The sequence below is a fragment of the Sinohyriopsis cumingii genome, unplaced genomic scaffold (assembly GCF_028554795.1).
Source record: "Sinohyriopsis cumingii isolate HCF-2022 unplaced genomic scaffold, ASM2855479v2 utg000262l, whole genome shotgun sequence".
NCBI classification, from domain to species: domain Eukaryota; kingdom Metazoa; phylum Mollusca; class Bivalvia; order Unionida; family Unionidae; genus Sinohyriopsis; species Sinohyriopsis cumingii.
This window is the reverse complement of record NW_028315883.1, coordinates 178,593-196,576: the sequence shown is the minus strand read 5'-3', so window position 1 is coordinate 196,576 and position 17,984 is coordinate 178,593. Positions and strand designations below refer to the sequence as shown.

At 33.2% G+C, this 17,984-nt stretch overlaps 1 protein-coding gene across 1 annotated transcript in view; it reads right to left on the bottom strand.

Annotated features, from left to right (window-relative positions):
• Positions 1-203: 203 nt before the first annotated feature.
• The window catches only part of LOC149774375 (uncharacterized), a 122,874-nt gene continuing 105,093 nt past the window's right edge, over positions 204-17,984 (bottom strand). Inside the window, exons 2-3 of the mRNA XM_089945350.1 lie at positions 5,250-5,398; positions 204-4,015 (exon numbers count right to left, since the gene is read on the bottom strand). Of these exons, the coding sequence (XP_089801476.1) occupies positions 3,867-4,015; positions 5,250-5,398 (298 nt within the window). The 3' untranslated portion in view covers positions 204-3,866. The remainder of the gene's footprint in view (positions 4,016-5,249; positions 5,399-17,984) is intronic.

The following is a 17,984-nucleotide window of genomic DNA, read 5'->3' as shown; positions in this document are numbered from 1 at the left end:
AAAATAAGTTAAATACGCATTTTCCCAAAGATTATATTTACACTACTGTAGATTTTGCTTTAGAGTTACTGTATTACAGGTAAAACGCATTTTGTCAGAAAGGTTCTATTGACACAAAAGTAAATTAATGAAAGGGATACCTCACTGATAATGTCAAATAATGGATTTCGAAAAGGGAAAGATAAATCTGCAAACACATACAGTTGCTATATGAGTCTTTATTTTAAAAAAAACAAAAAAACATTACGCCATTTAGACTGGGAATGATACATTACAAATTATAACCACCACTTTCCCTAACTGTGACGAGATTGTTTATTCTTCCTGTTCTAAGTACAAGAAATAGTTTTGTTTAGATAACAGAATATTTGTATGTCTAAATCTGGAATGTTTCCTGTCAAACTATCACGTTCCAAATTCTTTAAAAATGTAGTTGATTTCAGTGATATAAGCACAATTCATATTAACATGCAGCGCAACACCATTCATTCAATACATGCTGAAAAAGATTGATCTGTGTACATATGGACTCGGGTCACAATTATTTCTTCGGTTTCAGTACACAATTATTACTTCGGTTTCAGTAGAGATGAATGTAGTGACAGTCTACTGTTGTAGTATTTTTTTCATCCTTCATACATCCTTCATACAAAAGTTCGATTTAGGCATTATTCGATTTAGGCATTATTTGATTTAAGTATTATTCGATTTAGGCATTATTCGATTTAGTCATTATTCGATTTAGGCATTATTCGATATAGGCATTATTGCTATTGATTTAAAGGTAATTGTTTAATGAAAACTGTATGTTGATCTATATGACTAACTGCATGTGCTTTGTTTACATTCCAGCCTATCAAAATATGCCGGATAATCTTCAGCAAGAATTTCACCGTGTGTTCATATGTAAATGTATTTTAGATTAACATATGATTTTTTAAGATTTGGATATACTGGGAAGTTCAGTACTAAGAAACAAGTATAGACACTAATAGGAAAACTATTTATAATTTGAGTCCATATAATCCACCGTGTTCGTCCTGAGTTATAGAAGAGCACATATTTTATAATGCAAGGAAATGACAGGAGGCAACTACATTACGCCCGCATGTAGACGAATAAGAAAAGTGATAACTCCTTAAGCAACAAATCGACTCTTCCACAGATCATGGCAGCATCGAACAACTGGATGTAAACAGACCACTGTATTAGCATGTTTTCAATGAGATGCGTTACGCTCTATGTCGATTCAAACGGTGTGGAAATAATTCGTGCACGAAAAGAATTAATTACTTTTAGCTACATTTAATGATGCTAAACTAAAACTCACGTATGGACGCGGATATCATTCGCGATGCTGTGCGGATTGAACACAAGACTCGTGTAAATCATATGTTGTCATTTTTCTTTTCGTGGGGGGGGGGGTAGGGTGTTGGGGAGTATGGCGTTTTAATGTTTGTTTTTGTTGCTTTTTAATATTTATTTACATATATTTAATCCATTATATATTTTCTATAGCCGATAAAAATAATACATTGTATATGAGACAAAAAGATTTTCCATCTGTGTTATATACAGTGAAGAACAGTTTCACATCGTGGATGAGAATGACAGCCTGGCTCTGTTTTCTCCATACTAGTTGGTCAAAACTTCACTCTTGGGCTAAAAATCGCTAAAACAGACAATATACATTGAGTATATTTGTCCAACTGAAACATATCATTCTGTTTAAAGTTACACAGTGTCAAAGATGTCAGAGCCTGAGTTTGAGTTTATTGCTCAGTACGGGGCCTAACTTATTGCTCAATACGGCGCTTAATTTATTGCTCAGTACGGGGCCTAATTTATTGCTCAATACGGGGCCTAATTTATTGCTCAGTACGGGGGCTAATTTATTGCTCCTCAGTACGGGGCCTAATTTATTGCTCAGTACAGGGCCTAATTTATTGCTCAGTATAGGGACTAATTTATTTCTCAATACGGGGCCTAATTTATTGCTCAGTACGGGGCCTAATTTACTGCTCAGTACGGGGCCTGATTTACTGCTCAGTACGGGGCCTAATTTATTAGACTATAACAGTCTGAATATACGACTTGTTTCAAATACAGTTTTTCAGCGACATTTAACCCACCGTTGTCACAGCAGATGGCAAATTATTCATCCCTTTACATATACTTACTATAATGTACAAAATGAGATTCGTTTCTCCAGCAACATATAGTTGTTTTGGGCCTTCCCGATACAAATTACTTCTTGCTTTTAGTTACACGTACAATGCCGGAAGAAATATACTTTTCGTGATATTAGATTCATACTTCTCGTCCATTCTACAAATGTGAAGCATGTATAAATATATTATCTGTATGTATTACATAAGATGATGGCATCATTTTAGTGTCATTGCTTAGTTGCTGTTTATATTTCGAACCCTCCATACTGATCCTTTGAAAATTAGATAATCCATACTTTGAAAATGAGACATCCAAAGTATGAAAAGTAGATAATCCATACTTTGAAAATGAGACATCCAAAGTATGAAACGTAGATAATCCATACTTTGAAAATGAAGTAATCCATACTTTTAAAATGAGATAATCCATACTTTGACAATGAGATAATCCACACTTTCAAAATGAGATAATCCATAGTTTTAAAAATTTGATAATCCATACCTTGAAAATGATAAATCCATACTTTGAAAAGTAGATAATCCATACTCTGAAAAGTAGATAATCCGTACGTGCTTATTGCTGATACGAAATCACACTTAATCTCTTACATTTTCTTAAATATATTCAGGAGGGCAAGAATTTTGAGCGACTTATAAAGCACTCTCTCTCTTTCTGAAACTTGTTTTAATTAATATTTAAAAGATATAATAAAGTATTTTACAGTTAAATTCATAAGTACTTTAAAGGATGGTACGTGATTAAGTGATATAACTGCTCTCAATGTACTTTTGTCTTATATACTTGACGAGGGACCTGCCTAAGGGCATAGGACTCAAATATTAGACAGTCTTTCAACTCAAGCCGTGTATAAGGTCAAATATTGATGGCTCTTTGGGAATTATTCCTTTTGAATAAAGTACAACAATAATAGCGTATATCTTTAAGTCTAAATAAAGAGATAACTCATTTCGATTAAGTGCGATAACTCCATCCGAAAGCAGGTGTGTGTTAAATATCACAATATTGTGTTCGCTTTTAACTGACTAGCATTATTTTTTGTAATAAGTATATCTTGGTTATCCAATTATGCCTGCCCTACACTTGTTTTCACTTATTCTGTGTGGACATAAGCGTTTTTGGTTTTAAAATCAGCTTTAAGAAGCATGATGAAAAAACAAGACACGTTTAAAGTTACATACCATGATCAACATACCTACCAAAACAAACTTTTTTTCAGATTGCATCACTCAGTTTTAAATGCCATATCGGTTTTAATATACACAGTAACATCTATTTTTAAAATCATTTAAAAGGAAAAAAAACCCATAAAAATAATCTTAGAAGATAAAAGGAAAAGATAACTATGCAGATTTCTGGACGGGAAATATTTTTTGTATAAAAGATACTGTTATCGAGTTAATAGTGGGTGTTCTGATATAACATTGTAATAACCTTAATTAAAAATCAGGCAATGAAATAAAAATATAAAAGTGCTTGTACATCACAATTTAAATTCAATATCAGTTAGGAATATGTCCCCTACATTTCAGCGCCGACTACGCGAAGAAACAGCTGTTTCTCGTATATTTTATATCCAATCTAGATATTTTCTAACAATGTCGTCTTATGTTTAGTGATTGGGCAACATCGTTATCAATCGAGAATTAGGCTTCGGCGCATATGCAACACAGTTGTCAATCGAGAATTAGGCATCGGCGCATGTTCTCCTTCAGATAGAGGCGCACTTCTTTTGTGGCACTTGGGCAATTTGTGAGTTCCAGCTCCTCCAAATTCCGTAGCTGCGTCAAACCACACAAGACCTGTTTAGACAGCAAGGTGCACCCTGAAACAATTAATAAATGGAGAATTAAACTAAGAACTATTTATCATTTTACCAAACAGAGTTACTTGCGGTCAAGCAAATTCACATTAGGAGAGGAAGACCTGATGCATTCAATTTGTTTATGAAGGTTAAAAATATGAGTCCAGGCGCTGTACCGGTGACTGAACGTTCCAGAATACTGACTGTAAACTTTTTGTAGCTTATGAGTTTAACAGATTAGCGCGGACAACATATTTATACTGACAACTGATTTGTACGGACAAAATTCAGATTAACACTTGATATATATATATATATATATATATATATATATATATATATATATATATATATATATATATATATATATATATATATATATGTGTGTGTGTGTGTGAACATTTATGAAGGAAGCACTTTTGAATGCACAACTGGAAAAAAAAGCCTGCATTACTTCGTTTTCTTCTTTCAACAATAATACCGTCATGGGGACAAGATATGCTAAATTAGACTTTGAATGCCATCAACTGTTTTGAATTAAAACAGTCATGCATTTTGGTGAAATATTTGAGTCTTAGACAGTACAGTTATTCCCAAGCGCTAATCAGTTACGATTAATTCTTCATTTCTGAATCATTGTTTAATCCTCGGGTATGATTCGAATAAAGCAACGTGTATTGTAAAAATACTTATTAACAAAAAATTCTCTTGCTTCAACCAGAGTAAGCTTTCAACGAGCAAACCATATATCACTGAAACTAAAGTGATCTTTACATTGGCAAACCACATATCTTTGGAATCAAAGACGCATTTACACGGGCAAACCACAATACACATATCTTACAATGTAAGCAGCTGTGGATATATTACTGAACTAAATTTCTAGTTGTGACCTTATTCAAGAAATCTTTATTATGAAATTAGTCCTATTCTGCCTTCTCAAGTGGACCTTAAACGCATGCAGTACTGTGATTCAATTCAGCAGGAAATTCCATTCCTTTAAAATATAATTAGTCTAAAAGAATTTCTAATATATATATATATATATATATATATATATATATATATATATATATATATATATATATATATATATATATATATATATATATATATATATATATTCACACACACACACACATGCACGGTACATTCTTAATCATGTATCAATCTATCCGATCGTACGTGTATCCAAGAATGAATAATTCAAACTAAAATTCTGTCTAATTAAAAATATATGCCATTCTCTCATTACCTGCTACAGACAAAACCCGTAAGTTTCTCATTGTGTAGATGTGCTGAATGCCGAAGTCTCGAACTTGCGTACACCAGCGCAGAAACAACTTGAGCAATGACGTCATTGTCGATAAATAGCCGACTCCTATATCAGTCACATGGGAGCATCTGGAAAAAAGGTCATACAATCCGCATGAGAAAAGTTAGTCTCGAGTCAAAAAAATGTAAAACATGTTCGAGAGACAGAGTTTTTCATGCGATTTAAACTAACAAACAGATTGCTATATTTCCATCAATAAAACGAAATAAAAGACACTCGTCAATAGAGTCACCATTTAAAATTCCTTTATAATTTTAGTGTTAAGTGTTTTACTGGCAAAAAGATCACTTCTTTACAAACCGTAACTATGACGAAATATGACTTTCTAGGCTACATAAAGTAAAGGTAGATATGCCTTATTACATTATATGTACATTGATTATTACTGGATGGGTAGTCAAAAGTATACACATTGAAAAACTCCTCCTGAGCCGTGTGTTAGCAAGAACAAAGATTACAAATGCATACAAACTTAGAACAATTCTTAATCTTTCAGAACCTCTAAGAATCCAAGTCCCAATTTCAGATCATATAGTTTAGAAGCAAAACAAATATAGATTCAATATTAGTTTCATCTTTACTTTAATTGTTCTTTGTAAACCGACAAATATGTATTTTATTTTTTAGATCTATGTGACGCAATGTTGTTCATATCGTTATATGGCATATATTCATCTTTCCAAGCAATTTAAGTGTAATAAAAAGTACCTAAACAAAACAATTTGCTAGAAATTGTTAACAAAACTAATTCCAATCTTTAATCCCCCGGGAGCGAAATAGACATATTTATCCTTTCATAGCTTCATTGCTCTGTTTTATTATTCGCATAAGCTGCACACAGCAATCGATTGGTGTGCGTGTGTAATTTGTATTTTTAACGTAGCTTTACAATTTTTTCAGTCATATCGCTACGATGTATGCAGTGTGGTAGTTTATAGTGATGTCTAGCACTGGGGCATCATGCCACAGACATGTAGCATGATGTCACACCCAGTTACATTATCCTAACACCAGGCTGACCAGTCCTAACACTAACCTCTTAATGCTGAGCTCCTAGCGAGGCAGCTGTTAGTACCATTTTTGTAAGTCTTTGGTATGACTCGACCGGGCTTCGAACCCACGACCTCCCGCTTCCGATTGGAGCTTATGTTATTATTTTTTGACTCTATAAGAAGCATCTAACCACGCTGTTTTATTCTATTTATGTTTGCACTGGCAGTTTTAATACAGAAACGTAGTATCTACGCAGATAGTATTATCTGTACATCGCAAGGGTGACACTTATATAAAAGATATATCAAGCATTTCAAAACGCATTTTAATTTATTTTTAAAGACCCAAAGACTAAATGTTTGAAAATTCCAAGAATTAACTAGAACGCGAATAACTGCATTCAATTTGAGATCAGGACATCGAGAAGTATGCATCCTGTAAGTTACAGTTCTATATTCCACTACCCTTCCACTCCTCTCTCTCTATCAATTAATTTATGCCAGATAATTTACTAACAAACTAAAAATATTAACATCTTTCAGAATAATTTTAAGTTACATAATATCATGAGGGAAGATCTGAGATTGAATTCTTTCTTCAGAGCTAAAAATATTCTTTAGATAATTGTAGCAACTGTGATCCATATTACCAATACGAAGCTGAAGATGAGTTAGAAATTCTGACTTGGCCATGAATCAACACATCCTACCATCAACACAATCAATGCCCTCCAGTACAATTGGCCCTGGGGTTGTGCTTTCATTTTTATGTAGCTGGTGCTTGCGACTGCATTATTATATTGAGCTATAATTGATTCAGCATGCATTAACAAAACGTTCAGAAAACTCAGAGTCGGAGATGAAAGAGAGAAGAATATGTAGCCAGTGAAGTAACATCAGTTGAAACAGAAGGTACAATTATATATTTCAAACTATATTGACACAAAGCAAACAATGCTCGTCACTTGCCCCATTACTTAGTGCGGATCATGTCCATTTGTCACCGAGACCCCTCTGCAGTCAAACAGTTCTCCTTGTCAAGATACATGATGCACTGACACGCAAAGACATGACTAAATCCAACAGTCTTTCCAGTCATCTTGACAGTAAAATAGGCATAAATTATCTTAAATTGTAATATTTGTTTAATATGTATTAATTGACTCAAGACAATTTGTGATATTAAACTAATATGTTATTTTTCATCCACTGTCTCTGTAAAAAATAAAGTCTACATGCTTTGATTACATGCATACGATTGTACTCGTATCGCGTAAGAATCATATAACTTCTAAAACGCAAACTAAAACAAAATTGAAGCGAATGAACGTTAAAAACTCTAAAATGCATCTAGCATAATAAAATAATTTGACTTTCTAGAATTCCGGTTAACTAAACTAATCTAAAATAAAAGCTAATCTGAACATACCCTACCCTGATTTAGTAAATAAGTAAATACTAACTGATATTAGATTATGCTACTAAGACGGAATTCTTGAACTTAAAATAATTTAGCTCCAGGTTTCACTAACACTCTTTAATTCATCAAACTAATTTTAAATTGTCTCACGACCGCTCGGGTAGCCAAGTGGTTAGACCCTCCGCCTCGGATGCTGGTGGCCGCGGGTTCGAACCCCAGCTGAGTAATAGCAAAGACTTATAAAAACTTATAAAAATGGTACAGACAGCAGCCTCGCTAAGCGCTCAGCATTAAGAAGCTGGTGTTAGGATTGGTCGGCCTGGTGTCAGGATAATGTGACTGATTGGGACATCATGCTACATGTCTGCGGCGGGATGCCCCAGTGCAAGACATCACTGTAAACTGCTATACAGCAGACATCGTAGAGATATGACTGAAATATTGTTAAAGTTACGTTAAAAATCCAAATTGTACCATACACACACTATCTGTTTATCATTTTCTTGAGGTGTTGGGATAATGGAAAGGATGGAAAATCACTTTTTCCTCACACAATATACATTGTCTTGAGGGGTTGGGATAATGAAAACAATGCAAAATCACTCTGTTTATCAGACAATGTTCATTGTCTTAATGGACTGTGATAATGGAAAGGATGCAAAATCACGTTTTACTTTAAAATCTAATGCACGGAACCCAATTTATTTTTGAAAATAAAAATGAGGAATTTCTTAAATTTTGAGCAAACTATTCTTATTTACTCCGAAAAAAGGCACGACTCATATAAGGAAAATCACATGGTGTAATTCCAGGAAATGTAGTCCTTAACCCAAAAAAGACACTCTGTAAAGTATTGTTGCTTACTTCTTTCAGTCTCCAACCGTTTCGTCATCTCACATCATTCGGTTAGCACTCCAATACTGCAAGTTCAAATTATGGCACTCAAAGTTTTGCAAGAGATGGATATTGGTTAAAAACGTCATGACAGATGATGAAACTGTTATTTGTGTGTCACTTTAATTTTGACAAACTCTCTGTAAGTGAATGTGTTCTTCTAATCTGTCAACTTAAGATCAAAGAAAGCAATCATGTGCCACACTGATGGTAGAGGATCTTAATACTCAATTCTTGCTAAATTTTATTTGAACTATTTCACTATTACCAATCAAACGATATTCAAAACAGTCAGTTTTAGGCAAACCTACTTAAAAAACTAGATCTTGATAATACCAGACTCCAACATGCTTACTTGTCCTGTTTTAGATACGTTTTAATACAACAAAAAATTGAATTCGGTATTCTTACAAATAGCTTCTTCACCGTTACCTTCATTTTCCCCCAGTTATTGTCGCCTTATGTTTATTTATATATTGCATCCGTTTTAACGATAATTTTTGTGGCGCAATATTGATGTTAAGCACCTATATTAATGAATTAACGAGTAAGATTTAAATTTAGTTTATTTCTACTGACTGACGCTAATGTCGCTGTGGAAAGGGACATGCTATTATCGAACGAAGATTGTCAAATAACGCACGCAACATATTTAAATGCAATCTTTTCAAGCGTGTCCGAGCACTGCAGCACAGTTTAATCATTGACACTCTTTAATTCTTTTATCTATGGGTCACACTTTTATTTTCCTGCTATCTGTGTACATTTCGGACTAATTTGTGCAATGTATGCGTTAAGAGCGCTATTTTTTGAAACACATATATATATATATATATATATATATATATATATATATATATATATATATATATATATATATATATATATATTATTTGCTATGTTCGAAGTAGTTTAAAAAGATACAAAAGTAGTTGCACTTACCAGTACGTATATACAGTTCTAACGCTGCAGGTCAAAGCCATATTCACGGCGGGTCATACATATTTTGTTAATAAAGAAACATGTTAGATTTGTGCAATGGTGAAACGTAAATGTATGTGTTTTACCCCATAGTTAGTAAATATACTTCAAAATATAGTGACATTTTCGATGGAACGGTTGTGACCATAACGTTGATTATTTTATGGATTGTCTGATTGTCTGCAATAAGATGTTCAACCCGTCCTAGCGTGTTCGAAATATGGCATGAATTTTACGAAGAAACTTGGATTAAAATCTGCTAAATCTGTCAACACAGACTGTTGAACGAAAAACGATTAATAAATCGAAAGATGACAACAATGGTTAACTTACAAAAGATACATAAGTGAATCTGCAAATGTTAAATAATTACAAAAACAGAATAAATCAAAACTGCACTTTGATGAGTTATCCAGAAAGGCATTGATCCAATGATAAAGATTTGACGAACAACGTCCTTTTATTGGAAGTTTACTAACCGACTATTAGCAACAAAGAACAAAATATCCACACTTTTGTCCCATACATTTGTGTAAAATGCATTTGTCTCATACATTGGTATAACAGACTGTTGTAAAATACATTGGTATAACACACATTTTTCCCATACATTGGCATAACATCACAGTTGTCCTATACACTAGTGTAATACACATTTGTCCAATACATTGGTATAGCACACTTATGTCATGTACATTGGTACAACACACACTTGTCCCATACATTGGTATAACATACAGTTGTCCCATTGACTGGTGTAACACAAATTTGTCCCATACATTAGTATAACATACAAGTGTCCTATATACAGGCGAAAAACACATTAGTCCCATACATTGGTATAACATACAATTGTCCCATAACTGGTGTAACACAGATTTGCCCCATACATTCGTTTAACACACAGTTGTCTCATAAATTGGTATAACACATTTGTCCCATGCATTTGTATAACACACAGTTGTCACATAGTTTGGTATACCACACATTTGTCGTGTGCATTGGTATAATACACAGTTGTCCCATATATTGGTGTAACACACATTTCACATGTACATTGGCATAACACAAAGCTGTCCCATACATCGGTATGACATACAGTTGTCCCATACTTTGGTGTAACACACATTTGTCCCATGCATTGGTATAGCACACATTTATCTCATACTTGGTATAACATACAGTTGGCCGATACATTGGTATGACACATTCTTGCATATGCATTGGTTTAACACACAATTGTCTCACGCATTTGTACAACATACAGTTGTCCCGTACATTGGTATAACACACATTTGTCTCAGAAATTGGTATAACACACAGTTGTCCCATATATTGTTATAGCACACATTTGTCCCATTAATGTGTTTATTACATGCCCAGTTATTCTTACATGGCTAATATAACGTTCAATATAAATGTTCAGTCTGCAATTCCGTATTGCACACCTAAAATTTCTGTATCGCTCACACGGCATGGAACTACTTTCACAAATTGAAATATTAAATAATAGTCCACTCATAAAATATCCGGAATGATTTATTACAATGAATTTTGAATTTTTGAAAAATGCCAACACACGTTTGTAATTGTAAGAAATGCAGTCACGTTTGGTGAAAATGGCCACGTTTGTCTCTTGGGACAATGGAAGAGAACCGTAAGTAGCAACTGGCAGTTTATGTGCATTTCACGGTATATAGGGCGTGAAATTAGAGTTAGTTCAGGTTTACAACAGTGAATTCGCAGATGAAGTTGGTGTGCACAGTGACATCAAACAAATCACACACACACACACACACACACACACACACACACACACCAAGAGAGAGAGAGAGAGAGAGAGAGAGAGAGAAAGAGAGAGAGAGAGAGATAGAGTCCTTTGCCGCTGAAATCTTGTATTTGATTTTTTTTCTTCTAAAATCCAGACAAAGTAAGAAAAACATTGGTTAGAAATGACCCAAGTTTGGAGAAAAACATTACCTCATGTTTATTTCACAAGATACATTGTACAAAAATTAGTATAATGCACCTTTGTCCCATAAATTGGTATATTACACATTTGTCGGATAAATTAGAATATTACACATTTGTCCCATAAATTGGTATAATGCACACATATCCCATCAACCGGTGTATTATATACTTGCATAGTAATCACTTGACCCATAAATTGGAATAAGGCATATTTGTCCCATAAATTGTATTGCTGCACATTGTATTGCTGCACATTTGTCCCATAAATTGGTATATTAAACATTTGTCCCATAAATTGGAATAATGAACATCTGTCCAATTAGTTGGTCTAGTATATACTAGTCACATAAATTGGTATATTACATATCTGTCTCATAATTTGTTTAGTATGTACTAATCCCATAAATTGTATAATAAACACTTGGTCCATAAATTGGAGTAATGCATATTTGTCCTATAAATTGGTATACTGCACATCTGTCCCATAAATTGATATATTACATATTTGTCCCAAAAATGGGTATATTATATACTTGTCCCATAAATTGCATAATAAAAACCTGGCCCATAATTGGAATAATTAACATTTGTCCCATAAGTTCGTATATTATATACTTGACGCATAAATGGGTATATTATGTACTTGTCCCTTAAATAGGTATGTTGTAAACTTGTCCCATAAATTGTATAATTATACACTTTGCCCGTAAATTTGAATAATGCACATTTGTCGCACATATTTATATAGTAAATGCTTGGCTCATAGATTGTTAAAATAACAAGAGCTGGGTACTGCGGAAAATTTCTTTCTTTCCGTGACAATCAAGATTCTCACAAGAAGTCAAATAATTTTAGTCTGATTTCCCATCTATTCAACAATGTCTCGTTCAAATCGTGTTACTAAAATGAAGCTAAGTATGTGTGCCAAATTGATTTTCCATAATTAAGAGTCTGATTAGCAAATGGAAATCATCGCCAGCCAATCGTCCGCTTTTAATATTTGTCTCCAGCTGAGTAGAATGCTTCAACATCTAAAGGAATGGCCAAGGAAGAAAAGAATAAGAAACTATAAAGAAATGAAATACATAAAAGACAAAGTCATGTAGGACAAACTGTAATAATGATCTGGAAAAATGGAAACAAGCATGGAAATGGGTGTACATAAAATAGAGTGTATATGGGTTTGGCTGACCAGGATTGGTTAATAATGTAAGTTATGGTTTAGGAAAAAGAATCGTTTGAGAGCTTATCCTAGTTGTAAGTGAAAAAACATAGAGACATTGTTTTATTGATGGAATTTCAGTCCTTTAACAGTCTTGAGTGTTTGGAACACTCATTACTAAAATTAGCATCTGACTCATTGGTGCGGAAATGAAAGCACATGTTTCAAACACATGCAGGTCCAGAAAATACCGCGGTTCGTATCCTTTCCTCAACACAGAAGCTGACATCCAGGTTTTATCTATACTGGTAAATATAGGTTTGATCATGAGCTCTCAAAATTTTTAAGTTATTGAATTTTGAATATCATGGCGTTTGCATAGATTATTATGGGAACTGAATTAGTACCGTGAGTCGTGTAGATTCCTCCGTCTTCATCTTATTTATCCTGTTTTTGTCGGTATTTAGGTCAAGGCTAGATTTCTGTATGGTCACGATAAGAGAACTCGGTAAATGAATGTGAGTCATTTTCATCTTAACCGTACCGATATTCCACCTTCAACAGTACAAATTTTCCTTTCACTTCATAGGTCCGCTATATTAAAGTTATTTGTTTGAATTATAAAATCGATACAAGAGGTGTTTGTAAAATTCTGATATTTAACTACGTATATATGTAAACCAAATGTTTGTAAGAAAGTTGATTACATTGTTGTAGAATAAAAAGTGTTTATGTATTGCTATTATCATTGTGAAATAAATCTAAGATACTCCACTGGTGCGTTCAGCGCTGACATTGTGTATATATATATATATATATATATATATATATATATATATATATATAATCTTTGTGTGTGTATGCATGCATACAAATCTACATGCCTGATATTGAATGCCTGAAGTTCAATTGAAATTTTTCAATTAGATCACTTCCAATACCTAAGCATTTAACATGGTAATAACGTTATAGGTCCAAGAAATATTTAGCGGGGTATATTTATTTTGCCTGTTTTATTGTCGAACATTTCTAATTCACTAAATAGAATGACACAAGGAAACGAAAATTGATCACCAGTTTGGTACTTAGTGGAGAATATTGTTCCGGTACTGTCTCGCTGGTTTCCGTTGAATGGGGTTTAATTGTTTTGAATCATGTAATTCCAAGACGATTCTGAGTTGAGCCAACTTAATTACTAACTTATCCTTCTACATACTCTGGGGGAAAATTCGTTCTGAACCTTTTTACGGTATTGTTTACATTTTTCATAACTCAACATTTTTTCAAAGTCAAACGCGTTGGAGAAAGTGTAACAAATCCATTGCTCAAAGTATTTAACAAGTAAAGGCAAAATGTGAGATGTGATCAGCACATACCCAGTGCTAACCTGTCATGGTGTGCATGGGCCTGTTGTGCTGACCCTAACTAAAAAAGAAAAGACCGATTCACCTACACTGAACACATGGTTGCTATTATTAGAAAGGTCAGTCGTTATAAATGGCCATTCCTTTACTACTGGACACCAGTTTTAACAGATGCATATACATATGCATTGGACAATGGACAACCAGTAGCAAAAGATGCATATATATATATATGCAATGGACAACCAGTAGTAACAGATGCATATCTAGATGCAATGGACAGCTAGTAGTAACAGATGCATATTTGTATGCAATAGACATTGGACAACCAGTAGTAACAGATGCATATCTGTACGCAATGGACATTGAACAACCAGTAGTAACATATGCATATCTATATGAAAAGGACAACCAAAAGTGACAGATACATATCTAAATGCAATGGACAATGGACAACTAGTAGTAACAGATGCATATCTGGATGCAATGGACAAGGGACAACTGGTAGTAACAGATGCATATCTATATGCAATGGACAACTAGTAGTAACATATGCATATATATATATATATATATATATATATATATATATATATATATATATATATATATATATATATATATGCAATGGATAATGGACAACCAGTAGTAACAGATGCATATCTAGATGTAATGGACAATGAACAGCCAGTTTTAACAGATGAATGTCCATATGCGTTGCATAACCAGTAGCAACATATGCACGTGCAAACAACAAAGAACAAAGTTGCTCACCTTCAACAGTGTATGATACATGTGCCAATGTTTGTATTTACCATTCTGCTCAAATCAGCCTAAAATATTCAAAGTGTTAAATTAAAAACCTGTGTGTATTATTCATCTTTATGTGCTATGAAAGTTGATATGCTGCATTCATTTGGTGTATATATGTAAATCGGTTTCTCGTCTATATTTCGTACAAGTTAAATCCATAGATCAACGATTTTACCAAAGTAATTGCTTGAAATACAATATACGTCATGATAACAAACACACAGAATTGAAACTTAAAAAGATTTACAAAATTTATCGATTTTCGATTTGGATTTTGCTAATTAAGATGAGGTGAAGTAGGCGTACACTACGTATGAAGGATAAGTTTATATTGTCAAATACAGCGATTAATTTCATATTATCATCTAGTGCAAAACGCAAAACACTTATCTGTAGAGAATATACCAGTCTAACATTTAAAGCACGCATCCTATCAAATCACAACAAAAACCAGGGTGTAAATTTATATAAAGACATGGCATGATTCTTCGTCTAATAGTGGAAAATTTGAAATAATGTTTAGCAAACATGCACTCGAGATTCAATGAAAGCAAGGGAATCTAGCAGGAAGAGCTTATTTTCAAAACCGCAATGTCACTGAGTATAAGAGATACTATTTTCGTCCGCAACACCGGCGTTTGCTGTGTTTGTCTAGTGTTAACGAGTAATACGAGGAACTAATTAAACGATCTTTGGGGTTGGCAGACGAGTTAACAAAGCTATCAGCTACAAAGAACAGGCTCGTCACATTACTTTAAAATTGAATTTGGCAGAGAATGCAACTTTTAACGTATTCCATCAGTTATCATTTGGGTCTTTATTTCTCACGTGTCATCTGAATTAGTCTGATGTGTATCATAATGTCATGTCTGGCATGACATTCAAATAAATTTTCGAATGTCTTGAGGACGAAGAAATGTTATTCAGAACTCTCAGTCTATTATCCGCATTGATTGAAAATAATCGGAATAGCCAATCAAGATTCGGATAGTCACAATAATGGAAGAGTACGGATGCATTGCTACATTGTAGAAATCGCCATACGACAAAATGAAATAAAAAATACATTATATTATATTATATTATATTATATTATATTATATTATATTATATTATATTATATTATATTATATTGTATTATGTTGTGCTGTGTTGTGTTGTGTTGTACTGTATTATATTATATTATATTATATTATATTATATTATATTATAGTGTATTATATTATATTATATTATATTATATTATAGATTATTATATTATATTATAGATTATTATATTATATTATATTATATTATATTATATTATATTATATTATATTATATTATATTATCTACTTTAAGAATGGCCATCGCCTTAACCTCGCTTGAGGCAAGCTAGGATATATGATTTAGCACGGATCTAACGTTTATAGTAGCAAGAAAACATGTATTTAGTCTTTATACGTTTTTGCATTTTCCTGATATATATCAGCTATATGTGTTTAAGTCCTACATACAATTTGTCTAAATTGAAGTTAAGAGTCATAAAACCCACAAATTAGTCCCCGCATCCCCATCGCACACGTCAACAGTACGTTTTGCATAATTTATATGTTAGTGTCTTACAAAATGCTATTTGTTAATTACTGTCTTAAGTATCACACTATTGCTTGAATATTCGATGAGCTTATGTCCGTCTATGCAGCTTGAATCAAACTCTGTAATTATCTTTATATTCCATTAGCTTGTATCACACAAGGCAACTATCTGTATACCCCATTACCGTTTATATCAGACTTTCCATCAGCTTGAATCAAACTCTGTAATTATCCTTATATTCCATTGGCTTGTATCACACAAGGCAACTATCTGTATACCGTTTATATCAGACTCTCCATCAGCTTGTATCAGCCTCTGCTATTATCTTTATATTCCATTACCATGTATCAGAATAAGCAATTACATGCAAATTCCATTAGCATGAATCAGCCTCTACATTTAGTTGCATGTTCCATTAGCGTGTATCAGCCTCTACTATTATCTGTATATTCCATTATCTTGTATCAGAATAAGCAATAACATGTAAATTCCATTTGCTTGAATCAGCCTCTACAATTATCTGCATATTCCATTAGTTTGTATCAGAGTATGTAATTATCTGTAAATTTCATTATCTTGTATTAGACTGTGCAATTATCTGTATACTCCATTAACTTGTATCAGACTCTGTAATGATCTCTTTATTACATTAACTTGTATCTGATCGTACAATTATCTGGTTAGTTTGTATCGGACACTGCCATTATCTGTACATTTTATTAGTTTGTACCAGAGCATGCAATTACCTGTAAATTCCATTAGCTTGAATCAGACCGGTATTATCCGTAATTTACAGTAGCTTGCAGCATACTGTTCAATTATCTATACATTCCATTAGTTTGTACCAGCCTCTGCAAGTATCTGTAAATTCCTTTAGCTTGTATCAGAGTATGCATTTACATGTAAATTCCATTAGCTTGAATCAAACTGTTATAATCTGTAATTTACATTAGCTTGTATCAAACGGTGCAATTATCTATACATTCCATTAGCTTGTAACAGACTCTTTCATTTCTGTATATTCCATTAACTTGTATCAGAGTATGCGATTATCTATAAATCCCATCAGCTTGAATCAGACTGGTATTATCTGTAATTTCCATTAGCTTGTATTAGACTGTGCAATTATCCGTACACTCCATTAGATTGTATCAGACTCTGCAATAATCTCTTTATTCCATTATCTTGTATCAGAATCTACAATTATCTGCATAGTCCATTAGCTTGTATGATGCTACATTTACCTGTATATTCCACTAACTTGTATGATGCTACATTTACCTGTATATTCCATTAGCTTGTATGATGCTACATTTACCTGTATATTCCACTAGCTTGTATGATGCTACATTTACCTGTATATTCCACTAGCTTGTATGATGCTACATTTACCTGTATATTCCACTAGCTTGTATCTGACTAAAATTGTCTGAATATTCCATTATGTTGTAGGAGACCGCACAGTATCTGTGTATT